The following is a 16,306-nucleotide window of genomic DNA, read 5'->3' as shown; positions in this document are numbered from 1 at the left end:
ATGCATTATTCTTTAAAGTGAAACACTATTAGTAGTAATTTGATGCTATTATTTCCTGTTGAAATAACAGTAACAGTAAGAATAATTTTATTGCGAAGTTCATGTTGCTTCTGCCTGATTGACATTTTTCTGGAGTTGCTAGTCACAAGATCCTTAAGACAAGGAAGACAGAAGGACTTGGGTGTCAGTCTTTTGCAGCATAATACACGTAACACAGAACTACTAGAATAAGGACTATATGAGCAGCATGAAAAGCCATAACCAGTTACAGTGCTAACAGGCTAAGAACTAAGGCATGGAAATGGGAAAAAATACTATCGGTAAGTCTAATTTTTCCTTCCTTATTGTGGGAGACAACTTGTTTAAATTCAGTTATTTCCAAATGACATTGCTAGGAAGGTCTGAGGTTCCTAAATGAGAAGATCAAACAATTTATCATTCAAAACCAACTGTACTGTTACTGCTAATCTCCTCCTCTAACATACTGACTGAAATCCAGTAGTGAAACTTACTATGTTATCAACCGCAGCATATATCATGCCTGCAGGATGATTTTCAGAAATCAAAGACTCCCCCGCACCCAACTGACAGCAAAAGGGATCCCAATAGAGCCTTGAGATTTTTTGGAGGTGGGTGAGAATCAGAAAATTTTAATTACCAAAAATACCACTGTGGTGTCATTAGTCTTACATTGTTGTTGTTTAGTCGTTAAGTCGTGTCCGACTCTTGGTGATCCCATGGACCAGAGCATGCCAGGCCCTCCTGTCTTCCACTGCCTCCCGGAATTTGGTCAAAGTCATGTTGGTAGCTTTAGTGACACTGTCCAACCATCTGGTCCTCTGTATTCCCTTCGCCTCTTGCCTTCACTCTTTCCTAACATCAGGGTCTTTTCCAGGGAGTCTTCTCTTCTCATGAGATGGCCAAAGTACTGGAGCCTCAGCTTTAGGATCTGTCCTTTCAGTGAGCACTCAGGGTTGATTTCTTTCAGAATGGATAGGGTTGTTCTCCTTGCAGTCCAGGGGACTCTCAAGAGCCTCCTCCAGCACTACAGTTCAAAAGCATCAATTCTTCAGTGGTCAGCCTTCTTTATGGTCCAGCTCTCACTTCCATACATCGCTACTGGAAAAACCATAGCTTTGACTATGCGAACCTTTGTCGGCAAGGTGATGTCTCTGCTTTTTAAGCTGCTGTCTAGGTTTGTCATCGATTTCCTCCCAAAAAGCAGGTGTCTTTTAATTTCGTGGCTGCTGTCCCCATCTGCAGTGATCATGGAGCCCAAGAAAGTAAAATCTGTCACTGCCTCAATATCTTCCCCTTCTGATTGCCAGGAGGTGATGGGACTAGTGCCCATGGTCTTGGTTTTTTTATGTTCAGCTTCAGACCATTTTTACGCTCTCCCCATCCTCATTAAGAGGTCCTTTAATTCCTCCTCACTTTCTGCCATCAGAGTCTTACATGGTATAAGTTAAAGCAACAGGATTTCAGCCACCGTGTTGCGTATGTCTTAGGGCATGGTCTTGGTTCATACAAGATACACAGCTGGTATCTGCTGCTATGAAGTGGTTGCATAGAAAATGCCCCAGAAGCCTCAATGCCACCAACTGTACAATTTTCTGTCAAACATGTTAATAAGTAAAATGAAGCAGTCTAGACTGCTTGAGAAAAATGGGTGACAATATTAAGATCGGTGACAATATTTATACATAGACAACAACAGAATCAGGTGCTTGATGGATGGAATATTAAATAGCAGCTGAAACCAGCACACCTATGAAGCTATTTGTAATACAATATATACATATATTCTACCTTTTTAAGATGACCTAGCCGGAGTTTGAAGATTTCTTCCTGTTCATGGTATTCTGCTAACGTTAACCTGCACATGCACAAAACAAGACGATCAAAGATTAAGTTGCAGAAAGCATGAAAGGGAAATGTGAGGAGAGGGGAGAAAAAACATTTGGGACCAACATTCTCCCTAAGCTGCAGGTCTGTTCAGGCACACGGCGCTGCACTGGTACCACACAGCTAAGCCAATGTTGCCACCCATTTGCTTCCTGCCCATCGCTAGAGGAAAATCAGAGGTAACATTGTCTGGAACTCTATGTAATATATTAGAGAGATTACCAAGACAATGCGAGTCTCATAAAATCACTTTACACAAATGAGCACATTTGTCCATTTCAGCCCAACAATGCCTTGTTTGAGCAGCAATAGCAGTTAACATGATAAACACCGAGGTCTCTCCTTGTCTTAATATCCAAAAAATGACTGGAGATGCCAAGCACTGAATAGAGACCTACTGCTTACAAAATGTGGACTCTATTGCTATTATTTTACATGAAGCATTGCACTGTAAGAAAATGATGAACTTGCCCACAGGTCAAAAAACTTTTATTCTACCTGCATTTGCTAGCAAACAGATTATCTTTATGGATTATGTTGGCAATCCTCAGTCATCAAGAAAAAGCTGTTTTCACTCTGCAGAACCTAGAAAACCTATGCCTGTGCATGAACACCAACAACTTTCTCAGCACACAACAAGTCCACACCTCAACATGGACAGGAGTCTCCGTCCTTAAGCATTAAGAGCAGTTACCTCTTATTTAAAACAGAATGTAGCAATGTGGAAGAGGCTGCAACTATTTCACATGAGCTGGAGAAATTTAGTAGGGTAAAGCTTGACATTTTCAACCCTTGCATTTTGATGGCCTGGAAAGCATCCTGACTGTTATTTTTGTGCCACTTACGTCTCATTTTCTGCTCCATTGGTCTTGTTTTTACGCTGCTTCTGTTCATTGGTTGCCGGAGGAACCTGCCCCATGGCAGGTGGCTTCCGCTTTGCTAACATTTTCCTTTGCCTTTCTATCTCTTCCCTTTGGGAATTTATCCTCTCCTGCTGCCTAAACAAAAGCAAGACATGGGGGCACAAACACCCAGGTTTAGAGAATATAATAATGAATACATTGGCAGGCATATTAAAATAAGTGATTTCTGGTTGCATCAGCTAATCAATACAATTGACAATTCTCATGTGAATGGGTACTGAATTCAGCTTCTAAGAAACCTCTGGGTCTCAGCTTTTAATTAAAAAAGCAAGTATCTAGTTGTCACAGCTGCAGGGAAAGACTGAAGAATCTCCAGGTAGGTATTCAAGCTATCAGAAGACACTAAGATCACTCTAATCACTTCTGCATCATTTCTAGCACTGGGTTCAATAGTCATACTTGGACTGGAGCTCTTGGAATCAAGGGACTTAAGGCTTTAATGACTAATTTGTCTCACTGGTTTCAATGGGTCTGCTCCAAGTATGAGAAAATTTAGAGTCAATTTCATATCCTGATTCACTCAAATTTCCTCCTACATCTTTAATATGGGTTGCAATCTTTAAGAAACACAGGTTCCCTGATATAAGCTGCCAAGTCACATTCAAGGAAACAAAAATACAACCCAAGCTTTCACAAATATGCCAGCTACACAAATCAGGAAAATTAAGTAAATGTTTACTAATGTGTAAGCAAGTCCAAGAACCAACTGGCTGGTATGGACACGGGTCATGCTGGCCGATAAAAATTCCTAAAAATAAAATGAAAGGAACTTTCACAATTTCAGATTGTGCCTCCATCCATAACATTAAAGCTCCTTATAAGATTTTGATTTCTAGCAGCAGAATTAAGGATTTATTTTTGTTTCAGATTCTTCTACTACATGTTCATATAAGTTACGCAAAATTACAAACCCAAATTAATCTTGGAAACATTAAATTCAGCCCATTCTTATGATCATAACACACAATGTACACCTTAATTCAGACATGTAAGGCAAGCAAGACGGGACAATGCCTTAGTTGAAGTGTAGTCCTGGTTACTATGAAGGTTTCCTTATGATACCATGGAACAGCAAGAGTCAGTCTTCCTAAGGGAGTGGCCAGAATGCTATTGCTTAGTTTTGCTAGCATAGATACAATGGTGTGAACTGCAGCAGCAAATTGCTGTTAGTTAATGATTTGGCACTTGTATCCCTCACTGCACACCAACTCATGCAACAGGCTTATGAGGGACACAAGCAGCGACTTGTTAATTAGTAGCAATTTGCCACTGTATTTATGCCAGTCTAAATATACAACAGGATTCTGACCAGTGTAGGACATCTAGTAGCTGCCTGTAAATATCAGAGTTACTTTTATTATGATTTAAAAATATGCGTTGCACTCCTACCTTCACAGCTGATGCCTTTATATAGCCAATATTCTTTTGGTATTTTGTAAAATATGTCACTATTCTAGAGCCCACAGGAACAGTATTGTTAAAATGTAGACTTTTAACAAAGACAGGGACCTTAGCCTCGTGTAGTCACAAAATGAACAAGTCAAGTAACAGCCACTGATCTTTTTTTTTTAACTTCCCCCTCCAGAGATGGCAGAAAGGGCACTTACTTGATAAGATTCTGGAAGGCATAGCCATCTGTCCACTGCTCAGTGTAAGAGGCTCCGTGCCGGACTGTTGCAAAGTGACCCAACCGTAGTCGATCCTGCATACTTTTATCTCGGCATGCCATCTTTTCCTGCTTTGACTGGAGAAGAAAGCATAGATGTGTCAAGATTTTTGGTGGCAACTCACCACATTGCTAGCTAGCCAGTGAAGAGAGAGCAGTGCTTAAGAGCCTGGCAGTTCTAAATTTCCATGAAGAATTTAGGCTGCCATGTGCACAAGGGAAACTTCAGTCAAGTCACTGACATGCAGCTTAAGAGCCACTTCTCCTCAAAGGAGTAAAGAGCGCCCACACCTACAAATCCAAGCCACGCTCATGTATATTCATGAACAAGTTGGAGAGGGAAAGAGACTAAAGATGACCATAAAACCTAGTAAGATTTATAGCCTGCTGAGCCCAATTCAAGACTGTGCTTATAGGTCAAAGGTGCTATACATTTTGTTTTTATTTTTCCCCTGCAAGTCTTATGGGAGATCACCAGGGGTTCTGTCCAAAATAAATAAATAAATAACTTTTTTAAAAAATCCAATTCTTGACTGCAAGAAAAAAAATCTTAATGTTTTATTGTGATGATTTTATACATTTCTTTGTTACATTTATATCATGGCTTTCAGTCAATGGCCCAAAAGAAGTGTACATGGATTTCCTCTTCTACACCATCTTACCCTCTCAACTATCCTGTAAATTAAGTGAGGCTGGAGAGAGTGACTGAAATAAACTCAAAATGTTCATCAAAAATGTAAAACATTATTTGACTGACACAGGACTTATTGATCTCTAAGTGAAACTAAAATCAAGTTTCCTAAATGATAAACACGAACAATTAGGTTTAGATTATATTAATCAGAGAGAGTCTATTTGATTGCCCCATACTTTTTGGTCTGTCCCCCCCCCCCAATTAAACACTGTTATCAGTTCCCAAGTATGCAAGTTGTGAAACGATACAAGTTCAAGCAACTAGATGAGTGGACATATCTGAAAGAATAGGATCAGAGGAGAACAAGAGAAGAGTGGGAGAGTATCAGGACACAATTGGAAACCCAGACTCACCTTTTCTATAAGGAGCTTCTTGCTCATTGTCACACATCTATTCAACCGTTCCTTGTACTTTTCAAGCATTTTTTGTTGTTCGTCTATCTGTCGCCTTAAGTCACAGTTTGCCTAAAGACAAAGTGATGATAAGTAGCTGAACAAAATATATCCCTGCCAATTCTGTCATGTTTAAATCCACTGCTCACAGGCATGTTATATAGCCACGGAAGGAGGCTGATAGGCCAAAACTCGTGGGGCATTTTAAACTGATATAAAGAACATTATATTTTCTACATCCTGGGACCACAGTTCCTCCCTTTTCTGACCTAGATTTCAGCGGATGTACCCGTTCCTTTTGTTATTTTCAGGCATGTGAAGGGAACAGTTGAAAATGCCAGTTATCAAGGCAGCCAGTTTAGATTAACTAAGCCACCTCCTGAATCTTTTATCATTCAGGTTCAGCATATAACTTCAGGTTGTAATGTTGTTAAAATGTTTGGCTACAAAGGAATTCTCACATTTTTAATTGTTGAAATCATGAGAAAAGTAAACCTTTCATGGAGCAACCTTCTGTGGACCAGTTTTTTTTAAGGTAATGTAAGACTCCATTGTTTTCCTGTGCCAGTCCAGATTTTCAGATTCAATTAGAATGGGTTGGGAGGCTGCAAATTATCTGAATAATTGAGAAGAGAGGATCTCCTTCCATATCTGGAATATCAAAAAAAAGAGATCCTTCAAATGAACCTGCAAGGTCCCATACCTATCTCTCATGGAAAAAGGGTAATTTCCTTCTTAACAGGATCATTGCTTCCAGAACAATGTAACCCTGTCCCCAGCTGTTTGTATTTACAGCTTAGATATGCCCTCACTTCAAAAACTGAGGAACATGGACTTGGGCAGAATTAGTAAGTGTGACTACTTACTCTTAACAAGTCATCTATCCTGCCTTCTTTCTTCTCCAGATCAGAATTCTTACTGTTTTCTAGTGCAGATATTTTCTCCGCTGTAAGATCAGACTGTAATGTGTGAGAAAAAGATAAGAGATCACAAACTAAAAAATGTTATTTGAAAGTTAAAAAAAATTTCTGAGACAGAAAAGTCTGTGAAATATCAACCTTCCACCAGCTAATATCATGAAAGGCATCACCAATGCTTAGACAAGCGAGTTTAAAACAAAGCATGAGTTCTCCCCAGGACTGTAACAAAATCCTTTTCCAACTCTTAGAGCACCCCAAGCATAACAAAATCATCATTTTATATGTGTCTTGCTTCAGGGATGCTCAGCACCAGTTGTAATGTTGATAATTACATGAGCTCCCATAAATATAAGTTTTCCTTTGGGTAGGGGACAGCTCTGTCTGTGCACTCCATTTTAAATAAATGGGAAGGGCTTGGCCTAGCAGATATGCACTGAGTACCTATTTTACAGAAGGGAGCCGAGGAAAGCATTTTCACACCCAAAGCAAAGATGACCTTAATTACTAACAAGTGGTTCTTATTTAGTTAAAATACAGAGATGGGAAGGAGACATAGCTTCAGCAATGGAATTTGCTGCCCGAAGCAGACTGTTCCATTTCACTTCAACAAGGCTGTCCTCAAGGCCAAACAAGTTGGATCTTACTTCTGGCTCTGTTATCTACCAGCCCTGCCTTCCATTTCTTCCTCAATTAAATGACACATATAATTCAAATCAGACGCGATCCAGGCATTCTATTACAGTGTTCATGTGCTTAATACCTGTGTCTGTTTATGATGGACGGAAACCTGTTTTTGGGAGGTGCAGGAATGCTCTGTGTTCCCTGAACCTGTTGAAGAAGGACTACCTTGCTGGGCCTGCAATAAAAAGAATAAATAGTATGTGGGCTGCAAATTAACAGAGTGGTAAAACATTATGCTAGCTCAAAAACAGTGATAAAAGATGGCTCCCTTATCAGCAGCACACAACAATATCACAGTGTCAGATATAGCTCTGTTATCATGGACACACTATAAAACAATACAGAAAAACAATTTAGAGCTATTAACACTCAAACCCATGTTTCATTCTCTTACTAATATTTCACTTTCATATTGTTAGAACAAGAGAAACTTTTTGAGTTATTTCAACATCGGCCAACATCCTGTTGCTTAATGTAATAATTTGCACTAGAGGTGGTCCACTGAATCAATGGGGATTTAGTGAGTCAACTCCTCTGTAAGCTCCGTTGATTCAAATGGATCCACTCTGTGGCATACTATACTAAAGTAAGTTACAGTTAGAGTAGGTCCATTCCAATCAATGGAGCTTGCAGAGGAGCTCAATCACCAAATCTCCATTGACTTAGTGGGCCTACTGCAGTGCAACTTTATGACACTAAGCAACAGGATCTGGGCCACTATCACACATAAAAAGGAAAAGTCAACCATTAACAATTTAAAACTTAAAAACCATGCCTCAGATACCACAGCAAAATATTTTACCAAAAAACAAAACAAAAAGAAATCCCCAAAAACCACTGTAACCCATAAACAGAATACTAGAGAATTTTCCCTGTTTCAGTGAATCAGTCTTATACGCAAGTTTCCACCCATCAACTAAATTAAAGGGTATTAGATGTGCTGGATAAAATACAAGTAAAGACTTGAATGCCAGATTGATCCTCCAAAAACCAACCCAAATAGAACAAATTAGAGTAAAATAAATCAAAACAAAGAAAAACAGAAGAAAACTCTCTAGTCATTTTACTAATAACAAATAATGGCTGTGACTAAAGGGATTACTTGAACGTTTTTTAATCTGTAAAAAGACTGGTGGATTTATTGATAACCAAATGATAAGCATTCCCTGGCATTTAAAAAAAAAAAGAAATATCTTGGCTAGAATTCAGCTCTCCCAAAGGAAAGCCGCATTTTTGTTTGGTTAGTATATGTCTCATAAAAATTGTATTTCTTTCTTTTAAAATGTTTGGTGTATGTATTATAGCAATTTGAAAGTGAAAGCAGTATCTTTACATTTTAAGTTGCTGTGGGTTTGTCTTTTTTATGAGCCATTTTGGATCCTTTTAAGGCGAAAAGCAAGGTAAAAATATTTTAAATTAATAAATAATAAATATAAAAAGGTATTCAACTGACACAAATTTGTATAGTTAAAACAACAATATGAAAAAATATGAATAATGAAAAACACACAGGATCCATTAAAAATAAACTATGGTACATTTTGGGACTTCATCTCTATTTTTAGGTCGTGCCTCTGTCTTTATTTTTTTGTTCCTATGCCAAAGAAACTCGCTACTGTTACACTGGGATAAAGAACACTTGTATGGTCTCACTGAGTACTGTCTGCCCTGGCAGGCAAGATGTTTGCACAGTTCTCCAGCATGTCCCAGGTGGCAGCCTTTCCTACCCTGTTTCCTTGAAAATAAGACCTAACCTGAAAATAAGCCCTAGTATGATTTTTCAGGATGTTCGTAATATAAGCCCTAACCCAAAAATAAGCCCCAGTTAAGTGAAACCCTGCTCCCCACCGTTGTGCAGCAACCAGAAGATGACATGACCATATCTGAATAAATGTAGATTGTTGTACATGAAAAAAATAAAACATCCCCTGAAAGTAATCCCTAATGCGTTTTGGAGCAAAAATTAATATAAGACCCTGTCTTATTTTCAGGGAAATACAGTAGTTCTATTCCCAAACAGGAATTAACAAAAAGATAAAAAGGATAACACTCGGACTTCCCTGTAAAAAGCACACACTTTCCTCAACACTAGGCAGTTGTAAATTCTCATTGAGAAGAGGGATTATTAGTGTATCCATCTCCTCATGTTCAGAGTTAAAATAATGTAAATTGTGTCAGAGATTATTTTCAAAGAAAGAGCTCAACAGTTTTTAAGAAACAAAACCATCCACAAAACTTCTATATGTTCAGCAAATCAGGGACACAAATGTTTGGTTGTTGACATTAACCTTTAAGATGGAATGTGTTATAAAATTATTTAACACATTTTTATTCTGCCACATTTCTCCGTACCCCCTTCCCATGAATGCATGTCAGAGTGGGATTTTACAAAGCATTACAAAAGAGAAGTGGGTGGGTGCTTCATTCGGGGTACACATTTGAAGTTGAAACTTTGTATTTCTAAATAAGACTAAGGTGACCCCATGGTCCCAAGATGGACATTCCACTTCGTGCTTCACAGAGGGAAACTGTTCTGCCTCCTCTTCCAAGCTAAGTAGGGGAGCCTACGCCTTATTAGGAGCAAAGAGGTACAGTGGAAGATTTATCACCCCAATGCTATTTTGCACACCACAGTTCCACCTAACTTTATCCACCTGCAGTTTCACAAACATCATGAACCACTGTTGCTGAAAGCACAAACACATGTTTTGCTTCTGTGATCTCATTCTGAAACTGAAGCTTTTAAACAATAGCAATAAATTAGTACAAATCTTGGGAATTGTGAGGATTTGAAAAGCCACAGTTATGTGACCTGCTATTTATGTTAATGTAGATCATCAATATATTTATGTTAATGTAGATCATCAATACTTGAAATGGAAAGTTAATTTCATCAACATGCAGGTGTGGAAGAGATGCCAAGACAGAAATATGGAGGGACAAGGGGGGGAGGCTGGGATTAACATGAAAAAAAAGTATGTCAGGGTAGGATAAATGAAAGCTGGCTGAGAAGTAGAGACCTCAGGGGGAAAAAATTCCAAAACAGCTTCCTTTATTCTAACCCGTCATATTTGTTGTCATATGTTTAACAGCTGCAATCACTAAAGACTACAACATTAAGAAACAAAGGAAACAGATTCTATTAAGGGGACCATATAAAATGTGGAAGGGTGGGGTTTTGCATATAGTCCACCTATGTCAGGCATATTCAGTCCCCCTTGAGTTTGGTCATTAAGACCGTGCTCACCGAAGCAAACGGAAAACAGAGGCTTGTACCCCTCTGAGCCAGCTGCTCGCCCTCTAGCCGCTGTTTCGCTAGCATCGCCGACACCAGAGTTGGCAGAGCAGAGTGCTCCTCCGGCAGTTCCTTGGCTGCGCTGCTGTCTACCCCATAAAGCGGCTGCTCCATTCGCCGCTGTAATACATTTAAAGAAAATGTAAGATATTTCAAAGGAAAAAAAGAGAGAAGTTTGAGTGGGAAAGATAATAAAACTTGAGTCATGCATTGGTCAAGACAGCAGCTCCAAAAAAAAAGCTAGAAGCACTGGATTGGGACAGAGAAGGTAGCTATCAAACATAGCCTTATCGCTACTAAAGAGCTCTTTACTTTTGAAAACAAATGAAAAGAACAGTTGCAATACTTCTGATATTGGAATGTACTGCATTTTACTATAGCTTCTACTATAGCCACAAACGGGATTCGCCAAGTAAAGAGTTCTACTGTCACATTGATTCTATGGGCAGCCTCTTGAGTGTTCAACTGGAACCTACCCTCCTACAACTTAACTCTACTAGCTCTAGTCCTGATCTCTTGAGCAGGAGAAATTTGCTCCATACTATGAGACAACCCTTAGGCACTAGTAGACTGTTATCAAGAGGTAATCTACCACCTTGTCTGACCCATTGTTCTCTTCTTCAGGCTAAATGCACATGCAAGAACCAAAAAGGAGTATTACAAAACACTGGAAGTTCATAAATGGCAAGCTACAATTTTCATTATTGGGCCTGATACAAACTTGTGACGTTGATTATCCTTCCGATAGCATTTTTATACTGTTAAGGTACCTGCTCCACTCCAATTGGCTATCACATACCATTAGCACCTCTGGCCTCAATACAGAATCTAAGGAACTCTGAGACTTGCCATTGTTGATGCAGAAATGGCTCAACAACAAATCCTGCTCCTGATCTAATTCTCAACTGAGAAGCCCCCTTCTTCCTCTTTTCAGAGGAAGGTCAAAGCCAGAAGCACACTGCTTACACTACTGTTTGTTCTGTTCTAGCACTGCTCATGGCTGGTTCCGGCTACTCTTCCTATATTGAAAACATAATATACCAAAACATGTCCACATAAATATCTCCAAGCATGAGCTACATTTTCAACTCAAAGCAACAGATCCACAGCCCAAACGAGGACCCCTGGATATGGTGAAATATTTCTGTGTGCAGACTGGCTTGGTGAGAATGGAGCATTGGAAAAACTTACAGTGGTGCCTCGCTTAGCGATTGCCTCGTTTAATGATGTATTCACTTAGCGATGAGGTTTTTGGAGTGATTTTGCGCTCCGTTTAGCAATGTTTCCTATGGGGAAATTTCGCATAGCGATGTTCGGGACCTTGCCTCGCTTAGCGATGACAGTTTAGGTCCCCCTTTTTCGTTTAGCAATGTTGATTTTTCATATTTTAAGTGTGTCTTAAAATGTTCAAAAACTGTTTTAAATGCTTGAGATTGTTAGTGCACCTTGTAAAACCTTTGCAAACTTAATTTGGCTTTGTTCTGACTCTTCATTAATTTTTGGTGAATTCCCCCCCATTGGAATGCATTGAACTGTAGGTTTGACAGCTGGGAGTTATAAGAATGAGATCTTGACCAAGGAAAGTGGAATGGAGTCAAGTCCTTTTACTAAGGCAAGGGAAGGGAAGAACAAAGCCCTTCAAGAGCCTAGTTATTATCAGTCAAATTAAAACATGTGAACTCTGCCTTTCCTGAGAGACAACAGGACTTAACCCACTCTGGGATGTTTCCTTCACCACAGAGAAATGTTTCATACAATGTAGATCTGCAGCTTGAGGCAATGATGCATAAGACTCCTCAATTTTTCTGTTTGACTAAACTGTAAACATATTTCCTGGTTTTGGTTATATGAACAATGCTTCAGAGCAATTTGAAAGAATGTATGCAGATCTGTCGACATGCACACATATTTGCCTTAACAACAAGGGAACAGATATGTTAGAGAAATTACAGTTAGCCTCTCAGTTAACTGCTTGCCCTGGGATGACCTTCTAGCTCCATTAACCTTAAATAAATCAGCATTTGTCAATCTCAAGCATCTATTTATACAACAATATGTGCCAGCAACAATGGCACTGAGTAAAAATCTTGGAATTTCGAGGACACAAGAGCAGGAGTTCTAAAATGCTAAAAAGGCCTATCCAGGCAGACAGCCTTCAAGATGCAGTCATAGTGGCTTCAACAATATTCTAACCAAACCTCACACCTCTAGAATTATCTTGTTAATATGAGTTAACTCTTTTGCACTCTAGGTAAAGGTAAAGGTTCCCCTTGACAAATGTCAAGTTGTGTCTGACTCTAGGGGACGGCGTTCATCCCCGTTTCCAAGCTGCAGAGCCAGCGTTTGTCCATAGACAGTTTCCGTGGTCACATGGCCAGCGCAACTAGACACAGAACACTGTTACCTTCCCACCGTAGTGGTACCTATTTATCTACTTGCATTTGCAAGCTTTCAAACTGCTAGGTTGGCAGGAGCTGGGACAAGCGATGGGCACTCACTCCGTCGCATGGATTCGATCTTACGACTGCTGGTCTTTTGACCTTGCAGCACGGAGGCTTCTGCGGTTTAACCCGCAGCGCCACCAGATCCCTCTCTTTTGCACACTAGCTGCCACCTAATGTAGCACATACAGGTCCTGTACCACAGAGCACAAAACCAAGTAAGACAGGCAAAAGCAGCAGGGAATAACAATCACAGGGGAATGATGGGGAGGTTCGCATTCAGATTTCATCACCCTTGTCCTGGAAGACCTGCAGTGCCTCCTTCCATGTCATATGAACCACTGTCTATATGTCTGTAAGCATTGTTTAAAATTAAGAACTCCAGAAATGTGCTTTCAACAGTAAAATCTTGTCCTCATCAGTAACTCTAGAGGAGATTTCATCACACAGAGAGGTCACACACTGTTTCTTCAAGTAATTACTTACAGGTAAGGGATTTGATAAGGAATGCTGTGGTGATGATCGTGCAACCGGTGGCACACTTCTGCCAGGACTCGTTCCTGGGCCACTTCCTCCAGCAAACTAAAACAAGGGGCCGGGAGACAAAAAAAGTAAGCAAGTAACTTCCGAATAAACATATATGTGGAGATTGTGTGTGAAGAAATATTTACGTGAGAAATTGGTTTACCTCAAAATAATCACTAATTTTATGTCCTCTTGGAGTGACTTTGCCTGAAAGAAAAACAGCAGTGTCATCAATGAGGTAGCCTTAAGCTTTCAAAATCATATTGAAAATACTACAGTACTAATCTTCACAAACAAATTATTTTAGCTAATATTGCCTGGGTTTTGAGGTAGGAAGGAAAAGGAATAGTATGATGATGGGTATGCCATTTCATTTTAAAAGAATTTGACATCTCTGAGAGCCATATACTCTAGCATTCCTTTACCAAGTACACAGTTATGAGGAAAGTGGATTCTACATGGTAGCTGACTCCTTTAGTGAAATTTGTTTGTGTATATCCACTGGAAACAGTAGTAGCATTTCTGAAGGACTCAATTTCCATACTTTGATATATACCTGAACGATGGCGCTCAAGGAGAGAGCTATTGGCTTGGTAGGAGTAAACATCAAAATCATCTGTGTTATCTCTGGAAGCAGACTTACTTCACAGATGGCCCCTAAGAGACCAGATGTGAGGAGTCTGCTCTCACAGGCAGACCACTCTTAGGTGGTCTGTAAAGCATGTCGAGAGGGACACATGGCATGAGTAAGAAGAGAAAGTAGCACCAGAAACACAATCGAAAGAATAATGTGGAGGTAGTCACTGATAAGGGAAGAACTCAAAGGTGGATGAGGTAGGCATAAGATATGTGCCTAGATACAGAACAATAATGGTGGAAGCAAAGAGAAGCTACTTCAGAAACACTTCACTTTTCTGAAATACATTGGTTCTGATACATGTTTAAGGACCACTAGTGCTTTAGTGACTAAATTATCATTAAAATCCTATTATGACAGATTTCTAATTTTTCCACATGGCTATACTGCAAAATCAAGAAAGCCATGCCCAACTATGATATGTATGTACAGAGAAACAGATGTGCAATAAACCTGCTGCAAGGTTAAAAATAGTTTTCGTATAATGGGGACCTTGATTTGTCCGTAAGGGAAAGGGCATTGATGAAGAGCTAGATCTTAACAAGTTGCCCAACATACCCTAGAGGGAGGCACATAATCTTAGATAACAAGAGAATTCTCTAACAACTAGACTCATTACAAGTTGTTTGGAGATCCTAATTAGAGGGGCCTACCTTGATTCGTGTCAAAGCCTTCCGATTTCCTCTTCCTGTTGCGCTGGTCATTCTGTTTTTTTTCAGGAGTCTTAAGGGGGAAAAGGAGAAAAATCCCAAATCAATTTCTGCTATCATCCCAGAATGTAAGAACACAAAAATATTCAAAAGATTATGATGACTGCTGCTCCTCACAAGCTTTTCTATTTTATAAACAAGAGGGCATTTTCATTATTGGTGCTTTTAATCAGCAGCCATCAAGTTCCCATTAAAACCAAGTGTTCAGACAGAAAAAAATCAACTACATTTTGTCAAGTCTGCAGCAATGCACTAAGTGCTCAGATTACTTCTTTTCAAGTCTCTGAAAATTATATGGTATACAACTGCTTTTTTTAATTGCTGAAGTTACCGTATTTTTTGCTCCACAAGACACACCTTTCCATAAGACGCACCAATTTTTTAGGAGAAGAAAACAGGAAAATATAATCTGTTTTCTTCGCTCCATAAGACGCAGATTTCCACCCCCGTTTTGTGGGGAAAAGTGTGTCTTATGGGGCGAAAAATACGGTAGTTGCTGCAATGGGCAATTAAAGAGGACGAAATACTGCTTATTTTTCCCCCTGCTGAAATAGATCCATGCACTTGTTTTCACCTTGGTGACAGCTACAATGCAATAGTCTTCTTGCTTTCACTTTGTATTTTAGACAACATTAAAAACAAGGTTATCACATGGAAGTACAGGGAAGGTAAGCAGCTTTTCATGTGACAGTCAACACATAAACTGGTTGTCCTACTCCAATAAGACACAACCAACATCCTGAGGCAGGAAATGTCTTTCTCTACCACTGTACCTATCTGCACTCCTCTGGTTTTAGAAAACAGAGAGAGCATTAGGTAGCCTAGGAAACATAAGGCTCAATTACCTCCAACTCTTTGTCACTTAGAGAGCCCACGCTGCACAAACTTTGATTGGAAGATTCACTGTTCAAGGGACCCTGGTGCAGGGGGATGAGAAGAATCAACAAATCATATATTTTTAACAGAAAATGCATATTAAAATGTATCAGAGGGTGACGGTGACTCACAAGTAACACAAACAAAACATTTATGCAGCCTTCTAATGTCCCTTTTCAGTACAGTACAATGTCCAGTCTGAAAGCCAGAAAAGCAAGTAATCATCTCCCTCTGTGGTCCATTTGCAAGAATCTCAATTTGAATGCAAAATAAAACAGCATCAGTAAATTTTGTTATTGCTAATTAGCATCTTGTTTATTTACATATTCTTTGTGCAGAATTCCTGACCAATCTCCTCTCTTGGTATAGCATACAAACTGACCAGACAGCATTTCCAGGATTATCTATGAACTAATTCACAACTTCAAGTTCAGGAAAACATACATGATATATTTATGTCATTTACAATCAGACATGCAAGATAGCTGTACACTTGTATTGTTTTTGTACAATGTTCTTTGGTTCATAGGATATATGGTTTATCTGAAACCAAGCAGACAGGAAGAGGGAAAGGATGCATGCATATCCTATTTGGGCTGAAGATACGGAATTCTCCATCTTACATGGATGCTACATCTCAT

The 16,306-nt window shown here is 39.4% G+C and overlaps 1 protein-coding gene across 6 annotated transcripts in view; it reads right to left on the bottom strand.

The window, feature by feature from the left end:
- The window catches only part of TLK2 (tousled like kinase 2), a 45,484-nt gene that overhangs the window by 14,340 nt on the left and 14,838 nt on the right, over positions 1 to 16,306 (bottom strand). For 5 of the 6 annotated variants that reach the window (XM_020811693.3, XM_020811692.3, XM_020811694.3 and 2 more), the window contains exons 3-13: positions 15,635 to 15,706; positions 14,733 to 14,802; positions 13,606 to 13,649; positions 13,404 to 13,499; positions 10,429 to 10,596; positions 7,261 to 7,356; positions 6,447 to 6,539; positions 5,542 to 5,652; positions 4,436 to 4,572; positions 2,751 to 2,903; positions 1,810 to 1,876 (exon numbers count right to left, since the gene is read on the bottom strand). In XM_020811693.3, coding sequence (XP_020667352.2) covers positions 1,810 to 1,876; positions 2,751 to 2,903; positions 4,436 to 4,572; positions 5,542 to 5,652; positions 6,447 to 6,539; positions 7,261 to 7,356; positions 10,429 to 10,596; positions 13,404 to 13,499; positions 13,606 to 13,649; positions 14,733 to 14,802; positions 15,635 to 15,706 — 1,107 coding nt within the window. The remainder of the gene's footprint in view (positions 1 to 1,809; positions 1,877 to 2,750; positions 2,904 to 4,435; positions 4,573 to 5,541; positions 5,653 to 6,446; positions 6,540 to 7,260; positions 7,357 to 10,428; positions 10,597 to 13,403; positions 13,500 to 13,605; positions 13,650 to 14,732; positions 14,803 to 15,634; positions 15,707 to 16,306) is intronic. The other variant, XM_078377814.1, reaches the window with a different exon arrangement.

This window comes from Pogona vitticeps, chromosome 6, assembly GCF_051106095.1.
Source record: "Pogona vitticeps strain Pit_001003342236 chromosome 6, PviZW2.1, whole genome shotgun sequence".
In the NCBI taxonomy this organism is placed as follows: domain Eukaryota; kingdom Metazoa; phylum Chordata; class Lepidosauria; order Squamata; family Agamidae; genus Pogona; species Pogona vitticeps.
This window is presented reverse-complemented; position numbering and strand designations above follow the sequence as displayed.